The following is a 16,814-nucleotide window of genomic DNA, read 5'->3' on the forward strand; positions in this document are numbered from 1 at the left end:
TTTATTTTATTTTACATATATTTTATTATTATATTATATTTTCTCAGTATCCGGGTTATGTTGTGCTTCTTAATTTTACAACACGTTATCAGCACAAGCTCCTGTCATTTCCACCGCTGAAGGTAGGTCCTAAAGGTATGTCGTTTTTTTTCTCTTTGTTATAATTAATAAATTTAATATTATTTTGCATATTTAAAATCTATTAAATTTCTAATATAAATAAAATATTTTGTGATAGTGTTGTCATGACAAATCTTACGAAATTAAAATTCGCAGCCTTTGACATTAATGACAATAATTATTTATCATGGGTGCTCGATGCTGAAATCCGCCTGAATGCCATAAATAGGGGAAAAATTAAGGAAGAAAATATGAAATTCAGTTAGGACAAAGCAAAAGCTATGATTTTCTTTCGTCATCATCTCCACAAGGGATTGGAAATGGAGTATGTTACAATAAAAGATCACTGTATTTTGTGAAAAAGTTTGAAAGAGAGGTAGGATCATAAAAAAACAGTTATTCTTCCTCATTATAAGTGGATGCATTTGAAGCTACAAGATTTTAAATTAGTAAGTGATTACAATTCTACATTATTTAAAATCAGTTTGAAATTGTTGTTATGTAGAGAGAAAATTCTTTACGTTGATATGTTTGAGAAGACATTTTCTACATTTCATGTCTCGAATATGCTCTTGCAACAACAATATCGAGAGAAAGGTTTTAAACAATATTCTGAACTAATTTCATGTCTTTTCGTAGAGAAACAAAATAACGAGTTGCTAATGAAGAACCACGAATCTCGACCAACTGGAACAAAACCATTCCCTGAATTGAATGCTATGAATGTTAATAATCGTGGTCGAGGTCATATCATGGTAAAGAAAGAAATAATTATTATTTTTGTGGTGGTTGTTCTAATCATTCAAATTTCAAAAGAACCACACAAAATGATGATCACGAAGGAAAAACTCCACATGATAACATGATAAGAGTTCAAAAAGTGTTGAAAATAAATGCTTCTGACTGGACATTGGTCACGTACATGTCGTACGTCAAAACACTTAATTGATCTCTGTCAAGCCTCCCTGAAGGAGAAAGGGAAAAATGTGGAACCAAAATTTGCATATCAGGATAATGATATATTTGATAAATCCAATATGACAAATTTGGATGTGGCAGACTTATTTGAATCTTCTGAAGAGAAGATCGACACAGTTGATAGAACATCAAATTTTTATTTTGATTTTGAAAAAATCTAGACTTAATGTTGTTGTTTTTTTTACCCATCTTTAAGTTTTTTTTTTCTCTTAGTAAATGTTAACTTTTGTATATTTCAAATGTTGTTTTTCTTATTGTAATTATTATTTTTTTTTAATGAAGAAACCTGAATGATTTTCATATGTTGGGTGATTAAAAAATGAGCAAGGAAGATCTATGTCTGGTAGACAATACAAGTACACATACAATACTTACAAGTAGAAAATATTTTTTCAAACTAACAATACTGGAAGCAAAAGTCAATACAATATCAGGTTCTGTAAATCTAATTAAAGGGTTTGGAAAAGTAAATATTATTTTGCTTATAGAAACATAATTTACAATTGACAATGCATTGTTCTCTAGTCAAAGCAAAGAGAAATCTGCTTAGTTTTAAAGATATACGTTGCAATGGTTATCATATTGAGATTGATAGAAAGAATAATATGGAGTATCTTTATATCATATCTACAGTTTCATATGAAAAACTGGAAGAGTTGCCTGCTTTATCTTCTGGAATATATTATAATCATATACGAGGAATTGAAACATATATAACAATGAACTTGAAGTTCATGGATCCAGACAGATTTACAATTTGACATGCTCGATTGGGTCATCTAAGATCTATAATGATGAGGAGAATTATTGAGAATTCAAAAGGACACCCATTGATGGACTAAAAGGTTCTTCAATCTAATGAATTATCATGTGATATTTGCTCTCAAGGCAAATTAATAATTAAACCATCACCAGCCAAAGTGGGAATTGACTCTCCTGCACTTTTAGAACAAATTCATGGTGATATATATGGACCTATTAATCCACCAAGTAGACCATTTAGATATTTTAAGGTATTAATAGACGCATCCATTAGATAGACACATGTATGTGTAAGAGTATATTAGCATGCAGCAGAAATAGTAAGGATCAATAAGTATTCTAATTCATTAATTTTGGCAGAAACTAAAGCATGCTCATCTAATATAAGAGAGTTTGAAGTCATATCTTTGTAAAACTCTTCAAGATCTTGATCCTCAACAGTTGTCTTCTCCAAAACTTGTCGTGAACCACCTCAAGATCTTCCCCACTATCCTCTTAGAGCTTTAGAAATAGTTGTAGGACTCAAGAACAGCTTGAACAGACGGAAAACTTGGAAAAAGCTCATTGCATCAGATTGTTTGAAGAACTTTCTTCAGCACGAATTTTTCTCAAAAATCACTTTGAATGTATGCCTCAATTCCACTCCAATATTTTTTATTTATTGCACGTGAACATGCAAAGAAGATGGTTGTATGAGATGCAACTCATGCTTGGAGTAACTGAAGAGAAAGTAAATGGTTTTTGAGTGAGCTAGTTGAAAATGGTAATGGAAAAACCCATTTTTCCATTTTGTGCAATTTTTCAATTTTTTTTTTTTTTGCATCAAATGATTTTAAAATTAACTTTATTTTAAAATCGAAAATATTATTAATTTTATAAAATTAATTTTCTAATAAAATTAATAAATAATTATTTAAATAATCATTTAAGTAATTCTAATTAATTTAATATCATTAAATTAATTTTTCACAAATCCACCTTCATATATTTAAATCATATTTAAATATAAATTCTCCTATTCCTTTTCATTCTACGTTTCAAATCAACTTATCATGCTACTCTAAAACTTATCCATTTATGAGCTAGTAAGGGACCATGCAAACCTACAGATCATGGGCTCCAACGATGCTAGGCTAAACTCATTATACCGAATTAATCCTCATCCATTAACTAATGGGTCACTCCACGACAACCCATAGTTGAATCCTTCACTGTAGATATATTATGTCTACTTGATATAACCATAATCAATAATCTATCCTTCACATGTTGTTCATAATCACAGCTGGGTCACGATAATCGTTTTACCCCTGTAAATACATCTTGTTCCTTAAGTTCCCGCTGACCCTTTAATGAACAATTTTGATTCATAATACCTATAAATCAAGTCCTTTCTCTATCATGAGAAGGCGAGACCCCGATTGTTCAAGACCTGAATCATTACTTAAGAGAACAACCTATCTGCTAACCCTAAATCGGGTAGGAGTGAATTCCATCTTGCAAGGCTATGTCCCCAGCTATTCTGGTCTTATCCCAAAATGAGAGGCTTATTGAGCAGTGTTGTTGGACTACTCTCACCTATGCAGATCAAAGGATAATCCCGAACAAAAAGGAGTTCATAGCTAGCTTAGGATTAAAATCGAGTTAACTTAGGTTACTTAATAATGAAATTCAGTTTTAACAATAAACGATCGTTATAAAGAAAAGTGACTATTTTCGTGGTCCAGCCTATATGCAAACTCATTGCATAGGATGCCCCCACTCACATGTTTCAACATGAATGATCTGTGGATCACAAAACATCATTTGTAACATTTTACAACTTCTTGTAACAACTACAGAGTAGGTCGCATCCAATAGTGTTACCAGGATGAGATACCCAATTTCATCCATATAATTATTAGACCATTTAGGCTATATACTGTTAACTTGATCCTGTTTATGTCACTACATAAAGTTAAAGTATCCAGACTATAGCCATGGATATGTTTATTGGATTTTCATAATAGAATGCAAAATCAACAACTTATTATTATTGATAAATAGAAAGTTTAACACGAACTGCGAGTTCTAGGACATTCCCAACAGTATGCTTATTATCAAGTCTAAATCTTGCATTTGCAAGATTACTTACTTAAAGAATTAAATTAAGAACACAACTTCCTAATTATACAATTAAGACGATTTGTCTTGATAATTTTGATGAATTTACATTCCAAGCTTTTGATAATTATTGTATGTCATACACAAAATGCTTTAGCAGAATCATTCATAAAACATTTACAGTTAATTGCTAGACCATTGCCTATGAGAGCTAAGCTTCCTACATCTATATGGGGACATGCTATTTTGCATGCAATGTTGCTTGTACGCATTAGGCCAGTAGCTTATCATAAGTACTCGCCATTAGAATTAGCTTATGGCCATGAGCCAAATATTTTCCATCTGAGAATTTTTTTATGTGCAGTATATGTTCCAATTGCTCTACCACAATGTAGTAAGATGGGTCCTCAAAAGAGGTTAGGACTATATGTTGCATATGATTTTCCGTCAATTATTAAATATCTTGAACCCCTGATGGGTGATGTATTTACTGCACTATTTGCTGATTGTCATTTTAATGAGACAAAATTTTCAACATTAGGGGGAGGAATTAAGAAATTGGAAAAAGAAATTTCATGGAAGACATCGTTATTGTCTCATTTAGATTCTCGTACAGATCAATGTGAATGTGAAGTTCAGAAGATAATTCATTTGCAAAATATAGTAAATCCGTTACCAGATGCCTTTATAAATACAAAGAAAGCAACTAAATCACATATACCAGCTGCAAATATTCCATCGAAAATTGATATCTCAAAGCAGCAGGTCGTCACTTATGAATCTGAAACACGCCAGAAGCATGGTAGATCAGTGGGTTCCAAAGATAAAAATCCTCGAAAACTTGGTAGAGGATGTAAATACCATGAAGAAATCCTTGACATTGACTAGTGAAGAGGGTGAAATACCTAAAGATAATGAGATTTCATAAACTATGTCATGACAGGAAAAAGATGGAACCGAAATAATGTAGTTATCAACAACATTTTTGCGTATAATATTGTTCTTGATTTTATATTTGAAAATGGGGATCATGAACCAAAATCTATTGAAAAATATCAAGCATGTAGATTATTAATTTGATTGGAAACCAAATTTTTAATAAACTATAAAGATCAAGTCGTTACATGATAAATTTTTTATATCTGTTACATAATATACTTGACACTTAATCTTGAACAGTTTTTTTTCTTAATATGGACTAAACTATTACAAATTTCACAATATAGATAGGGTCTAAATTGTTATTCTATGAAAGTTTAGGGACTGGAAGTATTTTTAATAACAAAAAAAAAAAAAAAATCATTTACAAAAAAGTGACCCCTTTAAATCAACATGATTTTCAATCTTTCCAAAACATGATTTTCATTGAAATAATTAAAATTACTTTTATCATATTCAAATTCCTTTCGAAACATGATTTTCATTGAAATAATTAAAATTACTTATATCATATTCAAAATTCTTCCCCAACATGATTTTCAATCATCAAAATTATGATTTCGTATGACATGAATATCATGTTTTAAAAGTATAAAATCAAAACATTAAATCAATTTAAAAATATTAAAAGCATGTTTCGTAGTACATTACAAAAGTAACTTAATTATAAAGAATACCATAACTCCAATGAGATGGCGATAGTGTCTATGTCCTAAAAATTTCCTCTCACCATTTGGCCCTTGGATGAGAAAGACAAGCTTCCTCCTTTACAAAAAAGTGACCCCTTTAATAATGGAATAATATCAAAGTTCCTCATCTAGAATATGATCCCATTTTTTCATAATTATCTCACTAATTTTGAATCCAATGATGGGCATGACAAAAACATAATATTTTAAAAACCATAACAAAACAACTTTTCAAAATTTTAAAATTAAAATTGATTGTCAAACTAAGTATAGCTTAACTAATTAAATGCAATATATTTTCAACCAGAGATCTTAGGTTTTGTTGAGGATTACACATAAAAAAATGGAGACCACACAATATTTGTAACATACTTGAGTTACTTCTCTCGTGACTAATTGATCTTGAGATGAAACTTTATATTTATCTAATATGGTAACATAGTTCATGAATCTTAAATGGGTATTTGATCCAAATTAGAATTCTATCTATTTTGAAGATCCCCATTTCGAAAAGATAGAGAGATCTCAATCCTTAAAAATTCAAGAACTTATTAGAAATTCTTAAAAAATTAGAGACTAAACTTGAGTAGATCTCTCAACTAGAATATTATAAATAAATTCAAAATTTTTAAGTCAACAATTAAAGAAAATCCAAAATGGATAGTTTTTAGAGAATTTTCAAAAATAGAAAAATAAGGGAAACTATTTACACAAAATAGCAAAATTTGATATTTTTTTTATAGAAGGTGATAGAAGTCTATCACATAATATCAATGATAGAAGTCTATCAGTATTTTTTTTTCTTCTATTTTTGTAAATAGTTTGACAATTTTTTTTCTATATGATAAAATTTCCTTAGTTTTTATGAAAGTTTTCTAAATAAAATAATTAAAAAAACAAATTTTGTTAGTATACAATAGAAAGTGAAAAAATCAAACATACGAATTTCTTGATCAACAATAGATATTTCTATTAGTTAAATTAAGCTTGTTTAAAAGTTAACGACAAATACATAAGCATAGGATTTAGTTTTAATTAGGGAGGTGGAAAAAGAATTAGAGAGAAACGAATTATATATATAAATGAGATGTAAAGTAGGAATTGTGATGAAAAGGACTAAAAATAAAGGGCTTAAAGAAGAGGATTGCATGATCTATAAAGTTCTTTTTATTAAGTTTTTTTAATATTTAAATTTGATGGTGTGTATGCTTGTGTCAATATGGTGGATCTCTTACATTGTATACTACTTTTGAGTAGCCAAGTGGAATGGGATGATGATTCCTCAATAAAACTTCTAACTCATTTCATTTCATACAAAATTACATCCCCAAAATACTAATATATATCGTAACACTTCTTTGATTACAAGTTTAGTTTAATCCATTTTTAAAGCCTATTAGGCAACTTTTCATGTCCTAAGACCTATGGTAAAAAAAATTTAATTTGAAAGGGCCAACTAGAATTAAATTTCAAAGTTTAGGGATTAAACTTGTAAATTTGTAATTGTACCTAGATTTTATTAGTTATATATTCTTTTTAGGTTAAAATATCATTTTGATCCATGAATTTGAGAGTTGTTCAACTTTAGTTTATATACTTTTGAATGATTAATTTTGGCCTATGTAATTTTTCCGAATCTTAAATTTAGTATTATTGCTAGTCTAATGGTGATTTTTCGAAAGAGTAATGCTGAGTACATTCAAACGACACTCATCTTTATGCAGTTCAATCCATTCAACCATAATATTTATATATATTCAAAAAGAAAAAAAAAAGTTTAACATATGATAAACGGTAGTTAGACAACTGAATAGACTACATTAAAAAAAATAATTATAACTTAGTTTCCATACAAAAATGACTTTTTTTTGCGCGGATTTATTGGATTTAGGGTGACAAAAATAGCCCAACTAAGATTATGTTATTTTTCTCAACTTCCCTCATTCCTATAAGAAAGGAGAATTGATAAAATAAAATATAAGATAACAACGTAAACAAAATTACTGTCTAGCCCAAAATGTAAATTGATAAATATCAAAAAGTGCATGTTTTCAATATACCTTACTATTTTTATCTAGTAAAAGAAGGACTTCAAGTGATAATTTGACCCCAACATGACTTAAATTGATTAAAATGAGCAAACACATATTTCTTACGTTAGTTTTACTATTTTGAATCAATTTTGTAACCTTTTACATAAGTTTTTACTTTTTTTTTTTTTTTTTTTGAAAACAATGAACAATGATGCGCTCACATCAAAATGCTAATTTTATCATATCAGGTCTAGTCATTCAAACTTGCTAGTTTTTTGGTTCATAATCGTTTTTCAACTTTGAAACTACCTGGGGATGTTCAAGCATGATTTTCTACCCCCTCTCATCTAATTTGGTCTATATAAAGGATTGAAAGTCCCATTATTCAACAATCTCCACAACTAAGAATAGATCTCACAAGTCGCATCCAAATATTTTTCAAGAATGAGAGTTCCTATACAGAACTATAGTTCTTAGGTCCTCCATATCCATGAGAGAATCTGTAGAGTTAGGATTCATCCTTGAGAAAGATTGAATTCGTCCTAGAGAGCCTTTGAGAGTGAGGTTTTGACTCAAGGGATTTATGCTAATGTTTTTCAAGCACTTGTTCATTTCATTCTTTATTATTGTTACATTTATTTGTTTTCTACTCTTGTAATTGACACTTGTAACTCATGGCTTTTACATTAATGAAGTTTGTTTATTTTTCACTAGTTATGGTCTAATTCTCCAAGGGATTCGATCATGTGGATACTTTAAGACACTATGACTTGAGTTAATGCTAACACATTGAATCGATCTTTCTATTTCCTTTGTTGAGTATGTTATCTTGATAAGTTAAATCAACCATTTAATTTAGCATGTTAGTTGAGTCTTAATACTGATAATATTAAGATAAAAAACAGATTCCACAAAAGGAATATGGGATTATAGGGGTATGCAAAAGCTTGAACCAAACGGATGAACCGAACCAAGTGGTTCAGTATGGTTTTTTTTTTTTTTACAAAAATTGAAACTCCCGATTCACTGCTGTATAAAATCAAGTGGTTCAGTTCGGTCTTTGGTTCACTGAGTTAAAAAACCAGAAAAACTGAACCGAACCAAGATCTATTATATATAGGTGTGTGTGTGTGTAATATTTACTAATTTTAATACATTAAGCCAATAAACCAACCTTCACGCCCAGCCTAAAAACTTTTTAAGTTCACCTGATGGCCCATCCAAAAACTATCCTCCTAAATAATTATTAAAAAAACAGAAACCTTAAAAGTAAAATGTTGGTTCTCCATTTCCTCTGTTGCAGTTGCCTCTCGCAGTCTTCAAGAGGTGTGCACATTCTCTTCATCTTCAACTTCTCTTTGTTCATGGTCAGCTTCTTTCTTCATCTTCAACTTCTCTCTTCGCCTCCACGTCCACGGCCAACGTCTCTCTTCAGTTCACGCCGGCTCCTTCTGAAGCTCCATTTTGCCGCCGCTTCGAGATCGGGTGAACAAAAGGTTTCGTTTTTTTAAAAAAAATTTAAGTACCGTATTTATTAATCTCTCATTATAAAATTCTCTTATATAGAAAGTATTTGGGACAAAAAAAAAAAAAGTAGTGAGTGGATCTGGGACATTAGCAGCAACCCAAGGAGGAGGTATTTAGAAAGAAAAAAATGGTTAAGAACTGAACCAAACCGAAGGAGGTTGGTTCGGTTCACAAATTGAAATTGATGCATACCCATTTTTCATGGTTCTTTCTTCTTATAAATCGAGTATCTTGGTTTAGTCCTTAATTCTGTTCAAAATCGGACTGAACCAAACCGTGCACACTTCTATGGGATTAAGAACCTAGACATAAGTTGTCATGTAACCTTAGACATAAGGTACATCAAAAGACTTGAATAGTGCATGAATTGATCTAAGCTTTAGCTAAGCCATATAAATATAGTATTAGCTACTTAGGCTCTCTAAAGAAACTTGTGAACAAGACTGAACATGAGTAGTTTTCTATCCATATTGGGTTGATGTCTACTTCATGCGGTTGCATTGCTCAAGGTATAAAGTTTATAGGTTGAAGCTTGACTGTAAATCCATATTGTCATCTACTGTTTACTTTATTATTCAACACAGAACCAAAATCTCACTTATTTTCACATATTATCACCGGTTCATATTGCTAGTATTGTTGGATTTAGTGTCTTAAATCTCGTTCATCTTATAGGTTGTAATTTTGTAAATACAAATTATTTATTTAATAAAATAAGCAGTATTTTATTTGACATTTAGATAGTATAAACTCGGTCCAATAAACTAAGATCCAGGGTCATTTAATGAAACTTGAACAGTATGTAGTAGACATACAAGTAGATCGTGTTTAAGTAATAACCTAAAAGGTCTGCAATATATGATTAATGTTAGGTACCTTATCCTAGTGATACTTTGGATACGACCCACTTTGTAATTGTTACTGAGTTGTAAGTGTTACAAACAATGTAATCCATATTGCTCATATGGAGACATATGAGTGGGAGTATCATATGTAAAGAGTTTATATAAGACTGAACCACGAAATGATTAGTTTCTCAGTATAACACCTTTGGTTGAAGAAACTAACTTTTGCACTAGGATGACCACAGGTAACTTGATCCTAATCATGAGTAAGTTGTGAACTCTTGTCAATGAGGGCAAACCTTTGATTTGTATGGGTAAGAGTGGATTTTTCACCAATTCTATTCTTACCATTTTGGGGTTTTGTCCGAGTGGAGAGCTAGAAACACAATTACACAAGATGAAATTCATTACTTCCTGTCAAAAGAAAAAGTAGATAAATTGTTCCCTTAATAGCTGATTTCGGGTCTTGAACAATGAGGCATAGCCCTCTTCTTGGCTTGAGAGAGGTGAGTTTATAGTTGGACTATGAATTGTTTGTTCATTAGAAGAATCAATGACATTTAAGGAGATAGATGTAACTATATGGGTAAAACAGTAATTTTGACCCCGTTGTAGTTATGAGAATTTGTGAAAGGTTAATTTACTGTTGATTAGTTATATTAAATTGACATAGAAATATATCTACAGTATGAAGAGTACAACTATCGATCTTTAGTGGAGTGTCTAACAATTAATGAATGTTGATTAATCCGATTAAAAAGTTTAGTTGGTTAATCTCGTATCATTGAAACTTCTAATCTAAAGGTCCAATAGGTCTCATTGTTAGCTCACTAAGGATAGAAATAAGGAATAATTGGTTTTGGAATAATTTGAATTGTTCAAATTGTATATGGAAATTGAAGTAATTAATTATATTAATAAGATTAATATAACGTAAAATGTATGTTGATACATCATAATATATAGTTAATTATAAATATGATTTATAATTAAAACTATATATTATGTGAGAGAAAAATATTTGAATAAGATAAAATATTTTAGATAAATTTTATACTATAGATTAAAACTTAATATGATTTGATTCATATTAAAGTTATAGGTTAAAAAAGAAAATTGCATTATAATATGATTATAAACGCATAAATATGGTTACTCAGGGTTAGATTAACCATATTATTAATATTATATTAATTATTATTTAATATTCATTATATTAAATAATAATATTAATGTCCCCACTAAACATGGGAAGGGAGTAACTCCCTCCCCTCCCCCTCTCTCTTTTATCTCCCTCTCACAAATTTTTCTCAACCAAAAACTCACAAAAGCCCACATTATAAAATCAATTTTAATTTTTTTCAATCCCAATTCAAAGACAGAACGATTATTCGTTTTTATATTAGGATTCAATCCCTTTAAGTATTATCTTAGAACAAATTGAAACTCAACTAGTCTCTTGAGATACGATACTTAGAATATTCCCAAGTTTCTTACCAATCGATAGTAATGCTTGCACTAGATCACATAAAATTTTATTTATATTACTCGTACACATTCAATCAATCATAAATAAAACTACAACAACTAAGAGTTTTGCCCCACCTACCCCTAAAGTAATAGAGGTTCGTATGCATGTTATATATACACATAGGTAAAATGATACGAATGTTACTGAGTATATATCAAAAAATCTCAAAAGAAGAAAAAGAATTCCTTCTTCAATCTAAAACCTCAAAAAGAGAAAATTCCCGAACCATTTAACCACAACTCCACCTATAGCTACCTGGTATACCCAACCTTAGTTGCTCCTTCAAATATCGTCGAGGACATCGCAATAGGACGATTTTCAGAGCTAACACAAGCACATTTTAAGGTTAACACCTACTTTTGCCTCTCATTTGCCTCATTGTGTTTTGTTTTCATTATTGTCGATGGAGGAATCCGATAATATAGTAAGAAGATTAATAAAAACTGTCAACATAAAAGAAAAGATAAAAATATCTAATTTTAATTGGTTCGATTTGGTTCGTGGTTCACACCAATGTCGACAAAAAAAAACTATCTATCACCCCTAAATGAGGATATAAATGGAAGAAGGTATCTCCACACTTCTCCCCTAAAAATCTATTAGGAATTTTTTTAAACATCCTTCCGAATGGGGTATTTTTGTTTAATACCTGGGTGTTCTTCATAGTTTTCCATTAAAAAAAAAAAAAAAAAAAAAAAAGGTAAGATGCTGAAGGTTTTTCTTTTAAAAAAACTTTTTAATATGGTTTTTTTGCTATAAATTTCGAAAACAAATTCACATTCTCTTGCTTAAAATTGTTATCATTATTTAATCAATTTCGATTAAAAAAATTAACTTCAAATGACTAAATTAAATTTTAGATTCAGTATAAATATTAAAATTAGATATATAGAAAGTAAAATTGAAGACCAAAATAGTATTTTAGTGCAGAAAGTATAGTTCTAAAGTAGGCACAAGTTTACATTTAACACAAATATTTTATGTTAACTATTAATAATATAACAAATTACCTCTAGAAAAAAATAACATATTAGAAATTATAGTAATAGAAATTAGTATAAGTATAAAGGAATAGCAAGTGGCAATCAGTTCAAGAGATTACAGTGGTATAAAAACAGAGGGTGATTAGATAGATGACACATAACACAACAGAACGCGTAAATTTGCTTCACACATAGAATCCTTTTTTTTTCCTTTCCTTTTCTTTATTTCTTTATAGAACAAATATTTGAAGCGATTGAAATTATTCCTTGAAACATGAGTTAGTGGAATTGCGTATAAATGTAAAGCTATCTTCTTTATGCAAAGCCAAACCTCCAAGAACTTATACACATTTTACACCTTCAAATAAACTCTCCCCTTTTTCTTCTTCATTCTTCTCTTAAAACTCAATGATCCTTTCAATCTTCCCCATTTATATACTTCTCTTCTTCCCCTTCTCGAATACCCACTTCAAATTCTCCCTGTTTCTTTAGTTTTGTGTTGTCAGTTTTCACTATGGCTCTCTTTTTCTACTTCTTCTTACTAAACTCTTTGATTTCTCTTGCCATCGGAACTGATCAATCGCAGTTTTTCTCTTTGATGCAAAAGGGTGTCATCGGGAATTCTCTGCCTTCCGATTGGATTGGAAACTCGTTCTGTAATTTCACCGGTGTTAGCTGTAATGAAAATGGGTTAGTGGTCGGAATTGATCTCTCAGGCAGGGCGGTTTCCGGGAGGTTTCCGGTGGATGTTTGTTCTTATTTACCGGAGTTGAGAGTGCTGCGGCTGGGACGGAGTGGCTTACGTGGAACTTTTCCACGTGGGATAACGAATTGCTCTGTTTTGGAAGAATTGGATATGAATTCTCTGTCTCTGACTGGGACGTTACCGGATTTCTCGCCGTTGAAAACTTTGAGGATTCTCGATTTGTCGTACAATAATTTCACCGGTGAATTTCCGTTGTCGGTTTTCAGTTTAACGAATCTGGAGATGTTGAATTTCAACGAGGATAACAATTTCAACACGTGGCAGTTGCCGGAGAATGTGTCCGGCTTGACGAAGTTGAAAACGATGGTGTTAACGACTTGTATGCTGGAAGGCCGAATTCCGGCGACGATTGGGAACATGACGGCGCTGGTTGACCTTGAATTAAGCGGAAATTTCCTCACCGGAAAAATCCCAAGAGAAATCGGGAATTTGAAAAATTTGAGACAGTTGGAGCTTTATTACAATTCATTAGTCGGAGAAATACCAGAGGAACTTGGGAATTTAACAGAGCTCGTGGACCTGGATATGTCGGTCAACAAATTGATTGGGAAACTTCCAGAGTCGATTTGTCGTCTTCCTAAGCTTGAAGTTCTTCAACTTTACAACAACTCATTAACAGGGGAGATTCCAATTTCAATTTCAAATTCAACGACACTCACTATGTTATCCCTTTACGACAACTACATGACGGGACAAGTTCCAAGTAATTTGGGTCAATTCTCGCCTATGGTGGTTCTCGATTTGTCGGAAAATGATTTCTCCGGTCCATTACCGACAGATGTCTGTGGAAAAGGTAAATTAATGTATTTCCTCGTGTTGGATAATAAATTTTCCGGTCAAATCCCACCGTCGTACGGCAAATGCCAGTCCCTTTTACGGTTTCGTGTTAGTTCGAATATTTTGGACGGTCCGGTGCCGCTGGGACTTTTGGGTCTTCCTCATGTTTCGATTATTGATTTTGGTAACAATAATTTGAGCGGTGAAATTCCCAATTCTTTTGTTAAAGCGAGGAATCTTTCGGAATTGTTTATGCAGAGTAATAAGATTTCCGGCGTCTTGCCGTCGGAAATTTCTAAAGCCACCAATTTAGTTAAGATTGATCTTAGCAACAATCTGTTATCTGGTCCAATTCCTTCTGAAATTGGGAATCTCAGGAGGCTAAATTTGTTGCTTTTACAAGGAAATCACTTAAATTCTTCAATACCCCCTTCACTTTCTGAGCTTAAATCTCTGAATGTTCTTGATTTATCCGATAATCGATTAACGGGTACTATCCCAGAAAGTCTCTGTGAATTACTACCGAATTCAATCAATTTCTCAAACAATCAACTCTCTGGTCCAATTCCTCTGTCTTTAATCAAAGGTGGGTTAGTTGAAAGCTTTTCCGGCAACCCAGGATTATGCGTTTCAGTGTATTTAGATTCATCAGATCAGAAATTCCCAATTTGTTCTCAAAATTACAACAAAAAGAGATTGAATTCCATCTGGGCAATCGGAATATCGGCGTTCATAATCTTCATCGGAGCTGCTCTGTATTTAAGACGACGATTCAGCAGAGAAAAATCAGTAATGGAACAAGACGAAACACTGTCATCATCGTTCTTCTCCTACGATGTGAAAAGCTTCCACCGAATCAGCTTCGACCCAAGAGAGATAATCGAATCAATGGTAGATAAGAACATCGTCGGCCATGGCGGCTCCGGTACGGTGTACAAAATAGAGTTAAGCAGTGGGGAAATCGTAGCCGTGAAAAGGCTGTGGAGTCGGAGGGGGAAAGATACGACGTCAGATCAAGAACAGTTGTATTTGGACAAAGAACTGAAAACAGAGGTGGAAACATTAGGGAGTATAAGGCATAAAAACATAGTAAAATTGTATTGCTATTTCTCAAGCTTGGATTGCAGTTTATTGGTTTATGAGTATATGCCAAATGGGAATTTATGGGATGCTTTGCATAAGGGTTGGATTCATTTGGATTGGCCAACAAGGCATCAAATTGCTTTGGGTATAGCCCAAGGCTTGGCTTATCTTCATCATGATTTGTTGCCTTCTATAATTCACAGAGACATTAAAACAACAAATATTTTGTTGGATGTCAATTATCACCCTAAAGTTGCAGATTTTGGTATTGCTAAGGTTTTGCAAGCTAGAACTGGCAAGGATTCCACCACCACTGTCATCGCCGGCACTTATGGTTATCTCGCTCCGGGTATACATCTCTTTGAACTCTGACTTCAACGACTCTTCTAAATCTATGTTTATTAGATTCAAAATTTTAAAATTTTCGAAAGCTCTGATTAACTAAATTTCTAACTTAACCAAACCACAACATATATGAACTCTCAACTTCAACGACTCTTCTAAATCTATGTTTATTAGATTCAAAATTTTAAAATTTTCGAAAGCTCTGATTAACTAAATTTCTAACTTAACCAAACCACAACATATATGGTTTAGTATCTAACAGTTGAGTAACTGTTTGTTTGTGTGAACTTAAACAGAGTATGCATATTCATCAAAAGCTACAACAAAGTGCGACGTGTACAGCTTCGGAATCGTGTTGATGGAGTTGATAACGGGGAAGAAGCCGGTGGAGGCGGAGTTTGGGGAGAACAAGAACATCATATATTGGGTTTCAAACAAAGTAGACACAAAGGAAGGAGCCATGGAGGTTTTAGACAAAAGAGTTTCAAGTTCATTCAAAGATGAGATGATTAAAGTTCTAAGGATTGCAATTCGTTGTACATACAAGAATCCAGCCCTTAGACCCACCATGAAAGAAGTGGTTCAGCTGTTGATTGAAGCCGACCCTTGCACATTCGATTCTTCTCATAACAAATGCTCCAAACACACCACCACCAAAATCAACAACCCGTTTGACTTATGAGACCCTTTTTCTTCTTAACCCCATCAACCCTACTAATCTTCAACTCAATGGTATAGCATCTTTATATTTATATATATATATGATTTCCCAACTCGTGTAGATATTCTATATTTTATGTTTGTTATCACTTTTTCATAATGTGACTTGTTTTATATATATATATGATTTACCAACTCTTAGGACTAAGAGGTAATGAATTTAATTCATTGTGGTCACTTATTTAAGATTTAATAATCTATGAATTTCCTTGATACTTAAATGTTGTTGGTTAGGTGGATTGTCCCGTGAGATTAGTCGAGGTACTATGAGGTGACTAGACACTCATGAATATTAAAAAATGGTGACTTGTTTGACTGTTATTAGTATAGTTAAAAATCACTAAAACTTTCATCAAAATAACAATTTAATCCATGTACTTTCAAATTTCTAACAATTTAATCTCTAAATTTTAATAATTAACAATTTAGTAACTATATTTTTATAATCGTTATAATTTAGTCTCTATCATGAAAAAAACTCTTTAAAATTAAATGTTAACATAATGACTTAATCTTTATAGTTTATTAAAAAAAAAAATTGATTTTCGATCCGTTTAAAGATCTATAAGTGTAAGAAATTTCATTTAATCTTAATATTTTTTTTACAATAAAG

General features: G+C 31.6%; 1 protein-coding gene across 1 annotated transcript; it reads left to right on the forward strand.

Moving 5' to 3' along the window:
* Window positions 1-12,670: 12,670 nt before the first annotated feature.
* On the forward strand, window positions 12,671-16,365 carry LOC120086014 (receptor protein-tyrosine kinase CEPR1-like). The gene is made up of 2 exons (XM_039042395.2): window positions 12,671-15,485; window positions 15,778-16,365. The coding sequence occupies exons 1-2, from the start codon at window positions 13,025-13,027 to the stop codon at window positions 16,161-16,163; spliced, it is 2,847 nt and encodes a 948-aa protein (XP_038898323.1). The 5' UTR covers window positions 12,671-13,024; the 3' UTR covers window positions 16,164-16,365.
* Window positions 16,366-16,814: the final 449 nt, after the last annotated feature.

Source organism: Benincasa hispida, chromosome 9 (assembly GCF_027475165.1).
Source record: "Benincasa hispida cultivar pf3 chromosome 9, pf3_genome.v1.1, whole genome shotgun sequence".
In the NCBI taxonomy this organism is placed as follows: Eukaryota; Viridiplantae; Streptophyta; class Magnoliopsida; order Cucurbitales; family Cucurbitaceae; genus Benincasa; species Benincasa hispida.

Excerpts from the sequence above, each read along its gene's own strand:
- LOC120086014 (XM_039042395.2), top strand. The coding sequence starts at position 13,025 with ATGGCTCTCTTTTTCTACTTCTTCTTACTAAACTCTTTGATTTCTCTT. Across the intron at positions 15,486-15,777 it reads TTATGGTTATCTCGCTCCGG|AGTATGCATATTCATCAAAA; the intron begins GTATACATCTCT and ends GAACTTAAACAG.